The sequence below is a fragment of the Lithohypha guttulata genome (genome assembly GCF_036872675.1).
Source record: "Lithohypha guttulata strain CCFEE 5908 chromosome Unknown scaffold_7, whole genome shotgun sequence".
Classification (NCBI taxonomy): Eukaryota; Fungi; Ascomycota; class Eurotiomycetes; order Chaetothyriales; family Trichomeriaceae; genus Lithohypha; species Lithohypha guttulata.
The window spans coordinates 233,306-251,624 of record NW_027042756.1 but is presented as its reverse complement, the minus strand read 5'-3'; the positions used below and the strand labels follow the sequence as shown (position 1 = coordinate 251,624).

At 48.6% G+C, this 18,319-nt stretch overlaps 5 protein-coding genes across 5 annotated transcripts; 3 read left to right on the top strand and 2 right to left on the bottom strand.

The window, feature by feature from the left end:
• Nucleotides 1–2,192: 2,192 nt before the first annotated feature.
• LTR64_007931 (uncharacterized protein) lies at nucleotides 2,193–3,841 on the bottom strand (the record flags this gene model as incomplete). Its single annotated transcript, XM_064902247.1, has 3 exons — nucleotides 2,193–2,555; nucleotides 2,620–3,328; nucleotides 3,441–3,841. The coding sequence occupies 3 exons, from the start codon at nucleotides 3,839–3,841 to the stop codon at nucleotides 2,193–2,195; spliced, it is 1,473 nt and encodes a 490-aa protein (XP_064751221.1).
• Nucleotides 3,842–4,516: 675 nt separating this feature from the next.
• On the bottom strand, nucleotides 4,517–8,014 carry LTR64_007930 (uncharacterized protein; the record flags this gene model as incomplete). Its single annotated transcript, XM_064902246.1, has 1 exon — nucleotides 4,517–8,014. One exon carries the CDS (start codon nucleotides 8,012–8,014, stop codon nucleotides 4,517–4,519), a length of 3,498 nt encoding a protein of 1,165 aa, XP_064751220.1.
• Nucleotides 8,015–9,655: 1,641 nt separating this feature from the next.
• LTR64_007929 (uncharacterized protein) lies at nucleotides 9,656–11,171 on the top strand (the record flags this gene model as incomplete). The annotated part of the gene is made up of 2 exons (XM_064902245.1): nucleotides 9,656–10,973; nucleotides 11,008–11,171. 2 exons carry the CDS (start codon nucleotides 9,656–9,658, stop codon nucleotides 11,169–11,171), a joined length of 1,482 nt encoding a protein of 493 aa, XP_064751219.1.
• Nucleotides 11,172–12,166: 995 nt separating this feature from the next.
• Nucleotides 12,167–14,239, top strand: LTR64_007928 (uncharacterized protein; the record flags this gene model as incomplete). The annotated part of the gene is made up of 1 exon (XM_064902244.1): nucleotides 12,167–14,239. One exon carries the CDS (start codon nucleotides 12,167–12,169, stop codon nucleotides 14,237–14,239), a length of 2,073 nt encoding a protein of 690 aa, XP_064751218.1.
• A 1,201-nt stretch (nucleotides 14,240–15,440) lies between these two features.
• On the top strand, nucleotides 15,441–16,508 carry LTR64_007927 (uncharacterized protein; the record flags this gene model as incomplete). Its single annotated transcript, XM_064902243.1, has 1 exon — nucleotides 15,441–16,508. The coding sequence occupies one exon, from the start codon at nucleotides 15,441–15,443 to the stop codon at nucleotides 16,506–16,508; it is 1,068 nt and encodes a 355-aa protein (XP_064751217.1).
• Between the last annotated feature and the right edge of the window lie 1,811 nt (nucleotides 16,509–18,319).

The window sequence follows — 18,319 nt, the reverse complement described above, 5'->3', positions numbered from 1 at the left end:
TTGGCGCACTGAGTTCATATGAATCCATCCATTCGCCATGCTGATCGTGTTTCTGTATCAAGAGAGGATGACAAGCAACAGCTGTTGAGGCGCACCTATTGCCGCAAGAAAGGTTCATCGGCAATTGCTTATATTTAGACATGGAACCAAAACATCAAGAAAGAGACAGTCTTCGCTTGTGCGAGAATCCTGAGGCTCCTGCGTCTCACTTCTGTTGTCTGACCAAAGCATTCCATCTGCGAACATGCTGATATTGCTCGAGTTCTGGAGGTAAGTCTCAATGAACAGGTTTCTCTCTTTTTGCCAGCCAGAGAACCCTTAAGGAAAGATACGCCCACCTTGACCATCATTGAGCACGGTTCGGTTGGTCAATGGGGGTTGTGGGGCTGCGAAACGCAGATTACCAATCCGGGGCTGGGCATATCGGATATTGCTGGAGTTGTAGTAATCTCCTGAAGTCTGGCACTGACTGTAAGCAGAGTATCCGTCAGTTCACACAGATGTGTTGCTCACATTGAAGGTGGCCTGCCGGGACCGTAGCTTGGATCCACGACAGGAGCAGCTGTCGCGCGGAGTATCGGCGAAAGCAGAGCCAACAACACGAACGTAACGGCCTACGGTCTCTTCATGATGGCCTGGAATACTGTGATTCACTACACAAGCAGTACCGTTGTCATGAAGAGAAGTAAGCTTGACATCAGCCTTTTTTGTCTCGTCCGACCGGCTGTCGGCCATTCGTTCGGACGAGACTGTTGTCAAGTACCTCAAACATTTCCTAACAGACGTTCACAAGCTGAATAAGGTTTGCCATACTGTGGTCTCTGAGGCCTTCTGGACCAGAGCCTGGGCCCGAGCCCGCCTTGACCAGGGTTTCAATATTGTGTAGTACGACCGACAGGTCAAACATTTGCTCGTATGTTCTATATCTTAAACAACACCAGCGTCGACAATTCATCCTAGCAAGCCTGCTATCCTCTGAAGCAACGGAATCTTTGGCAGATAGATGTATACCTCTACCAACACCAGTGACATCCTTCTGTGATGAACTCGGAAATATCTATTTTTTATCAAAGACATCTATACAAGTACTTCGTTGAGATGCTTTGAGTGATTGCTTAAGAGGTGTTCAGATCGCATTGAGTCGTGTGCTTCTTCCTCGTGATACCAATGATGATCCATGTAACAGAGTACGGCCATAGCGCCAAAGTTTGTGGAAGCTGCTGAATTGATCACTGGAGAAGGTCTTGAGGACCGTGAGAGGGCAATGCAATGGAGTCGTAAGCTCTGCATCGCAGGTATGATCTTAACATCGCTTCAGCGATCAACGACCGATCTCATTCTTACTCCTCGTAGTGTCGACCTCGAAAGCAGGGAAGCTACAAGCCACTCATGTGCGGGAAGGGAGTTGTGGGGATTAATCGTGATCGATTGTGGAGATTGTGCCTCATGCTAAGCACTAAGAAGCTTGGCAAAGTTTTTGCAGCTAAAACGCTCTCTGGAAAGTAGATTCGCCATTCTCCCTCGCACCGCCTCGTAGCTATCTGCGGGGTCCCAGCTTGAGGTTCATGGACAGACGTAAGCAGAGGCGTGGCAGGTTGGGGATCATAGGTGAAAGTGAACAGTTGCCACTTGAGAAGCGACGCGCTAGAAGGACACGGTGAAGAAGTCTGAGACCTATGAAAAAGTTGTTGCGGCAGGATGCGCTGTATCTGGCGGTTGTGGACTTGCCAACACACATGGAGCAGGATGCGGTGAGACCGGCGATGGAAGCGCTGGCTGATGACGATGCGTGATTGTGTATAGGCTGGGATGAGATGTCTGGCAACAGGTGCTTGATTCATAGTTACACTATCAACATGAAGCAAACCATACACCTGGGTTTCGTTGCTACGCTGCTTGTATTAGTGGCTTTCGCTAGTGGCTAGCTTGAAAGATCGACTCAATGTGTAGCTGCTCTGGTACTCTCCTCGCATATCAGTCTGATTAGGGCTATTCGTATACTAGTTGTAGCATGGATCCAGGCTGACACTGTTGCTACATCTTTCATGAGGCGATCAGGTCGGATGAAGTGACACCGACAGGCAGTGAATAGCGATTATGGAAGGCTGATGAGAAGTGAGTATTTTCGCATAGAACCTTCCACATCTCATTTTCCTGTGCAAAATATTTGCTTTTGCATAACGAGAAACCGATCACAATTCGAATTTGAGGATTCGGTCGCTGAGCTCATCGATAGCATCCCTGTCTTCCCCTGCCAATACCATGCCGTAGCCATACCTGTCCTTACCTCCCAGCTTCGTGCCTCCAAGCAGAACGATTCTTGCTTCGTGGAGTTCTTTTACAAATCGCTTTTCCAGCTCGTTTCTCGAAATGCTTAACATGACACATTCATAGACCAGAGACATACCCAATCCTCTTTGCTGGAAATGGTCACCCAACAGGTATAGCACCAAACTAAGTGGCGTTCTGACATTGAGGTCGATTACATTTTGGGTGCCATTCTCAGTCTCCATTATATCAGCTCCGCAAGCACCCTTCGACCTGGTTAGCTTAACCTATTGGCACTAATGACAGGAGAAGAAAGAATCTGGGAAGACGATACAGTCCAGGAGAACTCACATAGTATCCTTCGTCCTTCAAGACTTTACCAATTCTCGCAAGCATGTCCCTGAATTTCTTCTCCAACTTCTCTTGATCGGCATAGGTGATAGCAGTGGCTTGCCTACCGCTATCGCCTGTCGCCAGCTGATGACATGCACCCAAGAAGATCGAAGTACCATCTCGGCGAACGAAAAAGTTAAGAGCCATGGTTTCACCAGGAAGAAAATCTGACAGTATAAGGGCAGTAGTGTTCAGATGCACATTCTGCTTGGTAATCCGAGGGAGATAGTCTGCCAGATATTGCGAGATCTGCTCCATTGCGTCACTGCGTTCTTCCTCACTCTTCACGATGATAGTTCCGACTGAGCTGAGGCTCTGAGTCAACTTCAACACGAAGGGTAGTTTCCTGGTCTTCAAAATGCCGACTACACGCTGGACCTCGTCTCGCACCCCAGCTGTACAAGTCTCGCAACTCTGATTGTGATACCATCTCTGTTTGTGATCTGTCGTTCTGTGCTGATGGTGCTTGCAGTCAATCTCGCAGTCGAGTATACGGTCATTGGCGCTTTTCAGATCACACTCTGCCAGCCATCGTTTGCTGTTCAGCTCGTATACGAGTTCTGGATGGAAAAGATATGGTAATCGTTCTGCGAAATCCATAGCAAAACCCCATCTAATCTTCGATCCATCATGGTTAGCGACAAAGTCTTCGATATTCGCATAAGTGCTGCACCGCAGCGATTAGCGCATTCTTGATGGAAACCATGCATCATTCTCCAAACGTAGCTTGATAGTTTGCCCGTCCTCAAATCGATAGAGGTTGGCAATCTTTAACTTACTAGATATTTGGTCGCTGAGTCTGCTGAATGACTCCGAAGCTTCTGCGGGCGTTACGATCCACACTCTCCCTTGATAGACTAGCTGTATCATCTCCCCCCTCAGCTGCCAGAAAAATTACATTGAGCGGACCGGCGAAGAACATCAACAAATGACTGCAGTTCTCGAGCTGAAGAGGAGCTAGGTCTTCCTCGGAATCGACTTGCGCCGAATGAATGATGTACTTGTTCGACAATGGTACACTCGTTCCATATTGTGGGTCTGAATTAGGCTTGAGCAGGCACAAAGACTCAAGTGCCTCCTCGCCATGGATCTGTTCAGCACGAAGTAAGTCGTATAGCGTCGTTCCCAATACTACCGGCGGAAAAGCTTGGATGTCTCCGTTAGAATTAGTAGTGGTCATGGCTGCTGAATATTGGTGAGTGGCAGGTAAGAGCTGCGCAAAAGCAGTAGAAGCACAAACCACGAAACAGCCATCATTGTGGTTGTTGTACTCCTTTCTACCGAAATTGAGGAGGTATCGTCAAGATCGACCCAGCACGCATTGAGGCACAGGATCTCAGATCGTGGAACTGTTAGTCAGAAGATCAGATCCCAAGTAGCGAGCTTCTCGAAGGCATGACTAGCTGCACCTCGGGCAGGCTGCATTTTGCGGGGTAGCGCTAGACTGACCAAGTCTGGTCGTTTGGAACGAAGGTCTTCGTTGTTAGTCGAGAATCTTGAAGCATGTTTATCGAAGGTTGTCAGAGATGAAAATCCCCTAAAGAACGCAGGAACGATCAAGCTGAAGATGAAGTCTTATGGAGTCATATTTTGCTTCGTGGCGGTCAACTTGCCACAATCCAATCTTGGCATTCATTGGTGTCAAATCGACCAGAACATATCTTCGTTTCTCCCAGTTCATAGGTGTACGAAGGTGCATACCTTATCTCATAATACATTGAGTACGATTATAAGCATATAGGTTACCACTTTAGTCTACGGACTTTGACAACTATCTTGGGTAAGTTCATATCGCGTGATCATACAATGAGACGAGTGTATTGATACATGGTCATGAGTATACACAATCTCTAAATTATAGATCACCTCCCCCATGATTCGACCCCAACCCGGGAGAGAAAGGTGCCCATTCTCTCAAATCCATCATATCCAAATTACTAAAGTCATTCAGATCTGAAGTTCCTAGACCTGTATTCGTGTCCATAGTCATTCCACCAGCATGGTTCGAAAGCGAAGCGTTGGGCGGCTCAATGTTGAAAGGCATAAACCACGCTGTACTGCTCATGTTTTGGTGCTGAGAGGTGTTACCCAAGTTCCTGTTGATGTCCTCATAGACAGACTTTGTGTCTCGCTGCTGCGGACGCGGCTGTTGGACGCTGCTGCGCCGTCTATCATCGGCATTGGAGGTAGACGAGACGCTCAACGGCCCGGTGCCTGCGCTGAGACCAAGGGAAGGGTCATTGAAACCAGAGAAGCCATCCACGTCAACGCTACCGATCGATGCGTCCCAAGGATTCATCCAGAAGTCGATGTTGGGGTTGTTTAGAGCATTAGTGGCTCCAGATTGAGCAGGATCGATGCCACTATAGCCGCCGAAGACCATTGCGCGGTCGAGTTGCGGTACTGCAGAAGTGTAGTTGAAGTTAAAGCTCATACCGGAGATTGAACTGTTTGTGTTGTTCGCAACAGAGGCTGTGTTGGACGAGGAGGCAGGAGATGTATACTCGAAAGGCGAGTTGTGTTGGTTTTGTTGAGGATTTGAAGTTAGTGCGGTAGTAGTATGGAAGGCCGGAAAGAGGGAAGAAGGCGAGGATAAGTCAAATGCCGAGTTACCTTGCCCAGATTGTAGACCTGCTGAGACGCCAGACATGGGGACATCGATATCAGGGTTCGCGTTACCGAGATGAGGCCAGTTGCGCTCTGACAGAGGGTATAAGCTGGCTGATGAGAGTGGTTGATTCGGACGTGGTGTCTTTGTTCCATCTACCATCAACGATTGTGTTCGACTGGGAGGTGGCTGCTTCCGACTATGCTCTGTATTCAACTCTTTGGTTTTAGTTGATTCCGCCATACTCTTACCCCTTTTCCGAGCTGGTTTCTTCTTGCTTGGCCCTTCATCAGCTTTACTTGGTGGTGTCAGGCTTGCGAAAAACTCTTCAACCGATTGCGACTCTGCTCTTTGTGACATGACTGCTTCTGTGCCTTTCTGTGTTTCGCTACGATGAGGAAGACGAGTTTTTTCCCATTCTTGTTCTGACACACCATGCGGATATTTGTTGAACCAGTCACCATATTGGAAGACTTGCACTTTCGCCGCCTCCGGTTTTGATCGTGTTGAATCGGCGTCCAGATCCTTGCCCAGACTAGGACTTGCGGCCCTCGAGTTTTGCTCAGCTGCGACTGCGCCGTCCCCTAGTACATCAGCTTGACCATTGATCATTGGTATAAGATTGGACTGCGAGGCTTTATTCGCGCGAGCAGCTGCATCAGCAAACAAACGGTAAACATCTCTGATACTTTCTGCCATGTAGTGAAACATTCCCCAGTACCTCTTCATCCTGTTCAAGTACCTGTAATTGTGCCTGAGACAATCCCTGGAACTCTTCTCAAGCATGAGATTCCTGCTAAAGATCCCCCAAATATGCACGGTGGCACTTGCGTATGCACAATATCCCGCAAATGGCGCTGTCAAAGTATGCCCTGTGCTGTCTCCCAAGAGATTTGAGATATGTGAAGCTGCATCTAGAACAGTAGTTGCTGCAGTCGCTAGAAACGATTTTGGTGTGTTAGGAGGATACGGTCGATGCGTATTTGGTGCTGTTGGTATCGCAAATCGATGTAGGAATAAGCTGTTCTGAGCGATGATGATGTGAAGGAAGATAAACTGGTTGGCTACGCGCTCGGTCACGTGGATCTGTAAATTCTCCTGATTGTACTCCAGTGATGGTGGTAGTGAAGATTTCAATTGTGTTATTTGCCTCTGGAGAACAGCGAACTGTGATAATGGATCCCAAATTGGGTACGGATCCTTCTCTTTTCCACCCAGGTTGAGATACCTGACAACACGTTTCCAGATTACCACAGCTCTGATAAGATACGCGGCAACACCCATGTTAGACTTGACATCATTCGTGGAGTCATCCAGCGCATCACTTGGTACATTGAGTGGAGTATGGCCGTTGATGTCTTCCGTATGGCTTGGTATCTCCATCTGGAAATGCAACTCTTTGACTGGAAGCTGGATGAAGAAGTAGTCCTCGTTGAGAAAAGAGGGTCGTTCAGTGCCGGAAGAATTAAACGTGTCCATGAGATAGCACGCCCACATAGTTCTTCTTCGTATCTCGCGGTCGAGGAATGACAATTCTGGTATTTGTGGTACCGGTTTCCCAGATGCTGCTGCTCTTTCTGCTTGTGCCACGCCTAGAGAGTCGTGGTCAAGCTCTTTGTGCAGTTGTAGAGCATATCCCATTCTCATTGCTTGTCCTCCAAAAGACCAAGAAAGACCACCTTCACAAGTACCAAAATAGTGCAGCCCCAGAATTACCATACACGTCAGGATTGTGATATTTGGTTCAAAATGGCGTTTCTCAACTATGGAACGTGCCGGGGTCGCCCATTGCTCTCCACGGAGAAAGGCAGGTTCTGTATCCATGTGAGGATGGGTAGAGAACCGTGCAGAGATTGCACATATTGACAGCATCAGGACAGGCGGCACGGCTCCTGCTTTCAGTTTCCTCATGAAACTCGGCTTGTGCAGAAGAAGATATGCTTGGCCATATACGCAGTCAAAGAACACTTCTGCTAGATGTTCCTGGATCTGTGACGGTGGTAAAGCATCGACACCTTCAGTGAAGAGTCTGTTCTCGGAGTCTCGAAACGTTTTTGTTTTCGCCGCTGTGTCGAGTTGAGTACTTCCAGTTCGTGGTTTAGACCAATCTCGGAGCTCTCGTTCGAAAGCTTCATCGAGTGGACGCTTGCCAGTCTCTTCGTTTCTTTCGTCAAGTCTGGTCCCTGGAAGTGGAGGACGTACTGAAGATCTTTGTGAAGTATCTGGTAAATCCTCCTTCGGGATGATCTTGATGACACGATCTTCCATCCTCTTCAAGCGCCTGTCCAACATTGCCATGTAGTCAGTCCTTGGAGCTGCTTTCCGAGTTGTCACCTTGTAGACACACGGCGTTCGTGCCTTGAGACAATGTTTACACGCTGGCTTTTCTCCGGAGCATTTGATTTTCTTACGCCGACAAGCGATACATGCTAGGGGCAGTCTTTTCCGTTCTTTGCCAGCTTTCGTCTTGAGCTCGATCCATGCGGGAGTGTGTTCCTCCCCATCGTCTGGCTTTTCACTCAAGTGCTGCTGCAACTTCGTGGCTGGGGATGATTGATTGCTGGTGTTCTCGGTCATTGAACCAATGGCCTTCATAGTAGGTCGATACTGCTTTCCATCTGGTGCATCGTGACTTGCCGATACTCCAGATGTCTCAATGTGTATATCGTGGTCGTTGTCATTTTCATCAGGCGGAATATCGTATTGCCAAGACGAGTCGAGATCTACAGGAGAGCCACCATCCATCGTAGACGCAGCTGGAGGAAAATTGAGTCAAGTCAATGTTTACAAGCCTGAGGCGGAGAGGTGTCTCATTTGACGTGGTTTTGATCGCAATCAATCATTTCAGCTCGACCTCCGCCCACAGCGTCCTATGGCAAGGCGTGGTATGAAGCGTCCTCAAGCCCTTCTCTGACGCGCCAACACCTTGTCTGACCTCGGTCGAGAAGTTAGGGTCTTGTCTTGCGGGTTTTGGCAATATGTTCAACGTGGGTAGTGGAGAATATTTGTTGCACAACGTTGAAAATGCTCGACGTAGATTTTTGGCAGCGGAAGCTAACAAACCATAAGCTGTGGGAACAAATCGAAGGCTTAGCTAATCATGAGCAAAGCAGTCAGCGGGCTGTTCGAGAGCTCCACGAGCAGTGTATTGGATATAAGGACTTTGCCAGTAACCCTCGCCGATAACCCCAGGACCAAGATCTGACACAATGCTATTGGCTTCAGGCCCTTTGCGGCAAGCCAGATCGAAAGAGGGGAAGAAGCGAATCCAGCCGACGCATTAAAGGCAACCCCAGTATGTTGTGGCTGTATCGAGCATACACTCGTCTTCGATGAACAACAGTATGCTGGGGTGGTGAATGTTGTTTCCTACATGATGTACGATCCTGTCAGTCTCCAGATTTTCGGATCGACCCCAGACAGCAAGTACGACCAGAGATGTGGCAAGAGCCAACTAGCTTGCAGGTGATTATCCGACCTCGGATCAAACTTGAAGTTGACGCGCTAGCCTGCAAGCGCGATGATCGGTGTGGAAGGTGCGACGAACGGAGCATAATCAAGAGTACAATGGATGGTAATTTTCACAAATCCGCCCTAACTGAACTGCCATATCGTTTGCAAGACTGTTCTGGCGTATCTCCTTCGTCTCCCTGGCACGCATTAACACTGCAGTACCTCGTCGTGTTGTGTGATGAACAATGCTGCTTCAGCGGAGCACATCGCACTTGTCAGATTCTCAGCTTCATCAGTTCCAATGTTCACGACTGGTATGCCTCGCGTCGCCTTCACGACTCCTGTGCACGAGCGCCCTCTTAGTGGCTGCACGACCAATCTCCTTTGGCTAAACGAAATGCTTGTTCAAAGAATCGTGGCCAGCTATCAGTACAGTCACGGTTGACATTGCCGGCCACACTCGCAAGATAGTCAGGTGTACCGGCTTGTAATAGTGTGATAGAATAGCTTGCTGCAATCACTTCGTGGCTTGATCCTCTATTGGAACATTCAAGGTTGTATGTTTCACATAGACTCCATCTACAGATAGGCTTCGGAGTCGGACTGGACTCGAAAGAAATTCTTCAAGAACAAATCAAAGTCCTATCAACATGCATGTCCTTCTGCAGTTCCGGCGCAGTGTTTGATTATTTATATTTGGGCTTGCACGTCTGTGGACAGGTCCGTTGCCCGAGATGCAATTTCCCATCTTATCGTGTCTTTGCTTTCTATTGTCTTGACGATCGCTAAACACCTCGCTAAATCCCCAACTTCATCTGATCGAAGGGCTGTCGGCCACGTCAACAATGTCAATCTCTTCTTGCAACAATGGCCCGAGTTGACAGATGTTCTTTGTACGTGGCAATGGAGTAACAAGATCTGCGCGTGAGCAGAATGAGCACCTTGAAACTTGAAACACACGTGCCTCAGGCTGGTGTCGCCAAACCAAAATCTCGGCTCGGTTTTCTGTGGGATCGTCTTACAAAACCTGTGGGCGAACCGCCATATAAACCACTTCCTGACTACCATATACGTGTCTTGCGTATCAAACCTGGTACGGCACAGCATCCTTTACGAGTCAAGATTCAAGTCGTTGATCCACGAAAATTCAAATATATCGCTTTGTCGTACACCTGGGATCTAGACGATACAGCCCGATCCGATGCTGTGGGTGGGGTGGCGAGCGGGACGCAGACCATTCCAGTAGGTGGTGTGGACGTGAAAATTGGTCAGAACCTGTACGATGCACTCTGTCAAATAAGGGATAGCCAGAGTGGTGTACCAGTCTTTGTGGATGCGTTGTGTATCAACTACGAGGATGAGAGGGAGAGGATCGAGTATCTGGAGATTATGGGACATGTCTATGCACGAGCAGCCAGCGTAATTGTATGGCTTGGCAAGAAGCCCAGAGAGGCGGATGAGGTCTTGTTATTCATGCGGAAATTGGTCAACGCTGTGGACTGGCGAAAGATTCATGAAGCAAGCCCATACAATTTTCGGGATCCTCAGTTCTTCAGAAGTATCGGGATAGAGCCTCTCACTTTAAAGCAGTGGAGGCGCGTCCACGATTTCTGCCAATTACGATGGTTTACTAGGTATTGGGCATTCTTCGAGCTATCGCTTGCCAAAAATGCTCTGTTCTTGTGGGGCGAGGCTTGCATGGAATACAACTTTTTAATCGACTTTGGCATGATTTTGGGCTTGAGTGGCTGGCTTGACGACTTGCGCGACTATGGTGCTGAAGAGGAGGAGATCTCATCGAATGCTCTGACAAAGATGCTTGGACCAGTGGCGAGATTAAGAGCGACACCACAGTGGCACCCCAAGCACAACGAATACACGACCTGGATGAGAGACAATTTCGAGCTCGAGACAGATCAGCAACGTGCTTGGAAATTCTTCGAGATATTGCTTCAAAGCGCCGAAGCTTTTGACTGCAGAGACGCACGCGACAGAGTCTATGCAACGTTGGCATTTGCAAGACACGTGTTTGGTGGGAAGGCTATCAACAAGCAGTGGCCGCGACCTGACTATCATATGCCAGCAGACGTGGTCATCAAGCATTTCAGCGGACTCATTCGAGACAACACGCAGCAGCCCTCGATTTTAGCGACCGATAGTGAACTGAATACGCCAGAGGAAGAGCCGCTAGAGCTTGAACAGCCAGTACAGTCAAGTCGTGCTCAGAGTCGTGGCCGAACACGTGGATCGCGTACGCTGTCTGGGTGATTCTTTAGTAGCGACAGTCAGTACTCTGACAACTTCCAAAAACATCAGCTTTCAGCATGAGCTACACGACTCACACAGCACGTTACAGCGCAGTCTGAGCAAGAAATACCTGACGTTGGTCAAGAAGGCAACCTCACGACGTTTCATGGAGGTCTATTTCAACAACCAACCACAGTCATGACAACGCCTAGACAACGAGTCACTCGTAGCGACTACGCACCACTTCAGTATAAATAGGTATTCTAAAATCCTCCTTTCTGATCTCCCCTTCCATACTATCCAACTACGTTCCAATCCGGCTTTGGACACTTTCTCAAAACCAAGACACTAAGTAACGCATATCTATATCAAGAATATCATTCTTGTACCTCAACATACTCAAGATGAGCAAGCCAAACCCAAAACCAAGACCACCACCCAATACACCCGAAAAGCCCAAGCCTGGCGGACCAACTCTAAGGTAGCAGAATGAACAAGGATTCCTTGACACACCTAACAACTCAACTAAGACCTAGATCTGGACGGAAGCCTTGATAACAAAGGCCTCTTCACATCAACTCTGACTCTCATTAAATGTAGGGTCCTTGGTCTTCCGGTTCACATCTCATCGCCATTTCAGTTTTGTCGTCACGACCGTGCTCGGAGAGCTGTCCCAGCAAGGAAAGCGTAGGAGGAACGGGTTTAGCTGGAACATATAGCTTAGGAGTTTAGCAGTCAAGCAAACAACATACACGATGTTTGAGCACGAGCTTTTCAAATTGGAGCTCGCACGAAATCGACTCGACTATCGATTCTCGTTGAAGGCCTATACATAACTGGCAATAGCAGCAGTATTGTGAACTCAGTCGCAGTCGAGTGTTACACTTTCTTCACGTTTACCGTGCTACTAGTAGTCCATTGTAGCGTAGATTCTGGCTCGGTACAGTTACCACGTTGGAACTAATATAGATGCCTCGGAACCCAGGCGCGAAGCCTATCGTGCTCCTGATCCTTGAGACTCCACTTGGAAAGTCCCGTTGGTGATCCTTTCGTAGACTTTCCAAAAATTTGGGCGCGCATTCTGATTGTCCTATCTTTCCACCATCAATTCGGCGACATCGACTCGCGCATCGCTGTTTCATTGCCTCAACTCTTTCACATTCGTTCATTACCTACTTATTTGTACGTTATAGAGAAATGTTACCCGTCACTCGTCGAGCGACAAGTGCTCTTCGGGCCATTACTTTCGCCGCCTCCTCTTCACGATGTATCACTAGACAGCCTATTGCAAGATTATCATTACCCTCAATATCGATACAGCCGCAGTATATACGATCTTTTACATCATATTTTCCTCGCTTACAGCAGTATGCTGAAGCAGAGACCGAAGAGTTATCGCAATCAGAGGGTCAACATGAGTTTACTCGTTTTGAAGAACTGGCCGAGAACAACATCATATCGCCTAAAGTCATTGACACACTGACAAAGCGTATGAATATTCACGACATGACTGAGGTTCAAAAAATGACCATCAATCACTGTCTGGACGGTAGCGATGTGATAGCGCAAGCAAAGACTGGTACAGGAAAGACTCTGGCTTTCCTCTTGCCTATCGTGCAGCGGATACTTCGCGATGGTAGTCTCGAGCAACGAACTCGACAAAGGGCCAGTGTTGGCGATATTCGTGCTCTCATTATCTCCCCAACCCGAGAACTTGCTGAACAAATCGCGGTCGAAGCCAAAAAAGTTGTAGCCAATACTGCAGTCAAGGTACAAACTGCGGTTGGCGGCACGCAAAAAAGCCAGCATCTCAGACAGATGCAATTCGAAGGCTGTCACATCCTTGTCGGTACACCAGGTCGAGTCCTCGATATCATCTCAGACAGGAGTACAGGAGTCTCTCTGGAAAACATTGAAACCTTTGTTCTCGACGAAGCTGATCGTCTTCTCGACATCGGTTTCGCCCCTGCCATTGCCGACATTCAATCTTATATGCCTCCACGCGCCGAACGAAATCGACAAACCCTCATGTTTAGTGCCACCGTTCCCAAGTCCGTCGTCCAACTCGTCCGCGAAACCCTCAGACCTGATTTCAAGTTCATCCGTACCGTCGATCCCAACGAAGTTCAAACCCACGAACACATTCCTCAGCAAGTCGTCTTCGGCAAAGGCCTGCAGAATCAGATCCCTATTATCATGGAGGTAGCATACAACGCCATGCAAGCGCACAAGCAAGATTCCAAGAACACAATGCCATTCAAAGCCATCGTCTACTTTGGCAGTACTGCAGAGGTTGCAATGGCCTTTGACGCCTTTACGAAGATGCGTGATCCAGATGCACCACGGTCAATGTTCCAGCCGCATCCTCTTGATCCTTGCCGCCTCTACCAGATGCATGGCAAGCTTGCTCAGGCTCAGCGCACACGTGAGTCAGAGGGCTTCCGTCGTGCTGAATCTGCAATTCTGTTCAGCTCTGATGTCACTGCTCGAGGAATGGACTTTCCTAACGTTTCGCATGTCATTCAGATCGGTCTTCCTCGTTCCTCAGACGACTACGTCCATCGTGTCGGAAGAACTGGTCGTGCTGGAAAGAGTGGTGAGGGTTGGCTCGTCCTCAACAACGACGAAAGAGGCGATATTGAGCGCAAGATGCGGAACTCAGGTGTAGATCTCAAAGAGGCGGACCTAGTCACTGCAAGTCTAGACATGACAAGAGCTGCACAGATACCGGCTCACATCAGCAGGCTGCTGAAATATGTCGAGGTCGGTGTGAAGAGTGTGCCCTACAATACCAAGGCAGCCACTTACGCTGCTCTATTGGGTGTGCTGCAGCAGCAGAACCCCAACAGAAGGAAACAGGCTCAATTGGATATGATGAACAACCTGGCCAAGTATGGCTGGGGCATGCAGCAGCCCCCACCAATCAGTCCGAAACTCGCACAGAGAATTGGCTTTGGTGGGCTGCAGGGGTTGCGTCTCGAGGAAGAAAGACCTAGGGAGTTTGGCGACAGAGATGGAAGAGGAGGTGATCGATTTGGAGGACGAGATGGCGGTACCCGAGGCTATGGTGGTGGATCACGAGATGGAGGAAGATCGTTTGGTAGAGACGCTCCTCCAAGTGGCAAAGGTGTCTATGGCGGAGGGAGCAGGGGTAGTGGCGACGCTTTCGATGCCATGGGTATGGGTGGTGGTAGTTCGAGAGGTGGACCAAGAGGTGGAAGTGGTGGATTTGGTGGTAGAGGTGGTGGACGAGACTTCAACAGAAGGTGAGCAGCTGCGAAGAGATAAGAATGAAGTATGCAAACAAGAGAAGAAGAGAAGAGACGCCGTCACATCGGTACGAGCGTCTGTGTATAAAAAAGTATATTAGCAGGGGATGCACAACCTCAATCTGGCACGACGATCTGGAGAGGATGATGTCAGTCCCCTTGCACGACACGATTCGAGACGAAGCTCGCTCTGTTGCGAGGTGGCAGTCGTCTTGCTGGGGTGGAAGATCTAGGAGAAGGGAAAAGATACAAGCAAGCGCGCATATAGACTGGCGTCAGGAGTCGTGGACGAATAGTGGCTATAATGCCACTTCTGGAAAAGAGGCAGTAACGGCGTGTTTATGTGGAACAGCTTCAGGTATACTGTTGCATTGTGTTACTATATCTAGTGCAGACGGAATTTAATGAAAGGAATGCTCAACTCTGACTGAATATTCTTGAATGGTCACCGTGTATAAAATTGGCTCCTGTCCTGATCCGACGCTTAATTCTTTCCGTTTCCAAACACAAAACACCTCTTCGAAGGAGTACAGCCGCGGTGCTAGATCGCCGATATGAATAGTAAATCTTGTCGTTTCGATTGTGGTTGAAGAATATTAAAATTCAGCTCGACTGCAGCCACTAGGAAGAGAAATCTCGCCTGACCGAGTATGAGGATGTCGTCTTCAGAGTCGCCTACAGTAAGATGACCAGAAGCTCAACTAGCAATAACCATTCGTCGATTCAGTATCTGTTATCTCATGGAATGACAGTAAGCCTTGCAGCAAACATTTCTGCCAGAACGATTGATCCATACACCACTACAAGCAGGAGAAGTTATTCCGCAAAATGCAGTTTCCCACATTTGAGCCGCAACTCCGCCAAGCCTCAGAGTTTCGGGTAGGAAAGTTTTAGCCCTATTAACGGCTGGTCCGCTTTGGTTCTCCGCGCACCTACAGCGAGTCGCAGCAACACGCATCCGGCAAGATGCATATTGAAGCACAACAACCAGTCCGCAGGGAAGAGCTCTGTCACACTCCAAAGTCTGACCAGACATGGTTCGTATCGTTGACCGCTGACTGACTCGCTCTTGCCACAGTCAAACATGCCAATGTGTCCCATCATGCCTGCCACTTCTTCAGATCGCAAACGTTGATGCTCTTCCCTACCACGGAGCTCTGAGCTACCATTAGATTACCTTTTGGACACGAACAACACAAGCAATGCCTGTATATCTCGCGCATGGCTTTCGCTGGCAACGCGAGGGCTTCACAGGTATACGTGTTCACGCCATTGTCCAGAACCTGGAAGACATGTCTGTCGAATACATTCAGAATGAATTCAGTAGAGAAACTCTGCTCCAGAATTTTCGAAAGATATTCCCCAAGCTCATGCAGCAGCTAGAAGACACACGGACAGGACGAACAATACATTTCCTCGAACAATACGACCCTGACGACGAGCTTAGTGAGAACGCAGTCAGCCAGAAGTTCGCGTTTGTAGCTGACAGGGTAATTACTATGGCTGTGGGCGCAAGTCGTGGCGCCTCCGAGTTGGTTTCTGCAGCGCGACCAGAGTCATCGATTGTCCCAGCGACTACCCACTCCAGAACAACCTCGCAGCCTCTATCGACTGTTTCGAAGACGTCTACTTCCGCCTCTTCGCAGACCTCTTCCCCACCTACACCTCGCAATAGCCCTACGGCCCTCTCCCTGAGCATTGAAGATGCTATGTCTAGTGGACCAGCTGTGACCCCACAGCAATGGGAAGCACTAGCTCAGTTAAGAGACAAACTCGCAGAAGGAGAAAAGATTGGTTGGTGGGTCGTCTACAATGGCGACCCGGATCGTGCCTTCTCTGACGAAGATGACGACGAACTCGATGACGAGGATTCAGAACAGGCTGAAGAAGAAGGCGCACGGACACCAACTCAAACAGAACCTCATGTAAATGGTGTTCTTGGCCAGCCTTTACCCTCTTTACTTCCTACAGACATGAAAGCGCTACCTCAACCAGCCGAAGAAAAAGTGCCGATCGGAACAGCGATACCACATCCGCCTCCTCCACCTCTCGAGAAACCTACCCCACGCGAAGATCAAACTAACGTGCGGCCAAAGAGTAATGGCAGGTCGTTCGTGAATCCACTAAGCTTAAGAAAGAAGTCCTCAAGAGCGAATTTGCAGCCTCCAAAGAACCAGGACATACCAGAGCCACCTAAGCTGAAAGAGATTAACAAGAAAGATGGCTTCCGATACAAATTCTTCGGAAGAGGTGACAAAAAAGTGAATTAGACACCAATTGTAGGCTTCAAGCTCGAGCCTCAGGCATTCATGCGATGCAGATTTAGGGGATAGCCTTTACAATGGTGTCTGTGGCACGTCCAGGCGGTTTCATATAATGACAATAAGTCCAGTGAATCTTTCTACAAGATCAAAGGCTGCTTTCACGCAAAAGCTAGTTCACCAGTACTTTACGGCGGTTGTCCTTCTGACATGAGCTACTTTTGCAGCGCTTATGTCTCATCTGCGTCTACGGTGGACAAGCCTCACCAGGACGTACAACGGAACCCACCCTATCAAGAAAGAGACAGAGGCGACCATCAGCTGGGCACGCCTTCGATGTTCGTGCTTACGAACAATATGCCTGGTGCAAAGTCTCAATTACCTCTCTCAGCCTGGAAACAAGCATGCGGTCCATCATGAGTCATTTCGAAGTGTATCCTTGCCCTTGCGATACATACTTTGGAAGCCTGCACCTGCATAGACTATGGTTTCACTTTTGAACAGCTATTCCCAGATTTTGACGTCTGTATGGTCCACAGAACATTCGGTTATGCACTCCAACTGCAGGTAAGCAGGCAACTGGGCAGACTCTTACTCAACACAATCCGAATGGAATATCAGCTCTATGATGTTGGTCCAGCATTGCTCTGTAGATCTACGATCTATGAAATTCGGCTGCTACGACCAGCCTATTGACCCCAAGCAGCTGATCATCGCTGCAGAACAGCTGGTATGCTCAAGAGTGCTACCAGGCAGCTGACTTTCAGTGACATATGATCCTCAAACATGATAGTGGGAAGCTGTTTTGTGGTATGAAAGATCGAGGCTCGTTAGAAAAACTGACCACTGGCACACGGCTAAATAGTGCTTTCGGAGCATGCAGAATGCCAGACACATTTGTCAAAAGTGACAATCTGCTTCGAGGTGTTTCGGTCTTGGGCAGGATATTGCTGCTCAACTACACCAGAAATCTAGCACTAGTCAGCAGTTTGTAAATACCATCATTCGTTGCGTCCTACAAACTGAATTCAGCCGTCTTAAACTTGCAAACTAGAACTCTTCTGTTCCAGTTGCAGTCGCTCATGCAAGCTAATGCATGATTTCACACTAAACTCTTTCCTTCACCGTTAGCCGGAAATGTCACCCATCGTCAAACCAAACTCGAAAGTCTTCCTACGAGTTTGCCGAAGCTGAAGCATGGATCCAGCAACTGTACTGCATTGTACCAGAGGAGTTCAACTGCACGATATGCTTCCTCCATCATCTATCACATGCGAAGCGAAGACAAAGTTGAAGTGCGGGTCGCTCAATGTTTCAATCTGCAAAGCTGATGATCGATATCGGGTCTGAATCAGCACTGGCGTGGGCACGAGCATGAAATCGTGCTCCTGATGCTGAATGCAAAAAGTCCTGCGAGATCTAGCCATCAACCTCTTTACAAGTGTCGGCGCTGAATTGCATCATGTCAACAAGAAAAAAGTAGCAGCAGCGCAGGATGTACCATGAATACAAAAATTATTACCTCATTCGTCTGCAGCGAGTGACGAAAAATAGTAGCCAGGTCTGGAGCGCAGAGGCAGTGCTTCGAAGCTCTTTGGCAACTTAGCCGATCCTGACGGCCTCCATTAGCTTGATGCCTGACGAAGGTGGCTGTCCCTCTCACCGTGACTCCCAGAATTCAGTTTCAGCTCCGAAGTGATTCCAGCAGGACCACTGTTCTTTACACTTTCGTTGAAACTCCTCTGACGTTGTGCTCATTCATCATCAGCTCTGGCCATTTACAGCATGTTCCTCCGGTTGATGCTCCAACCAGACACAAT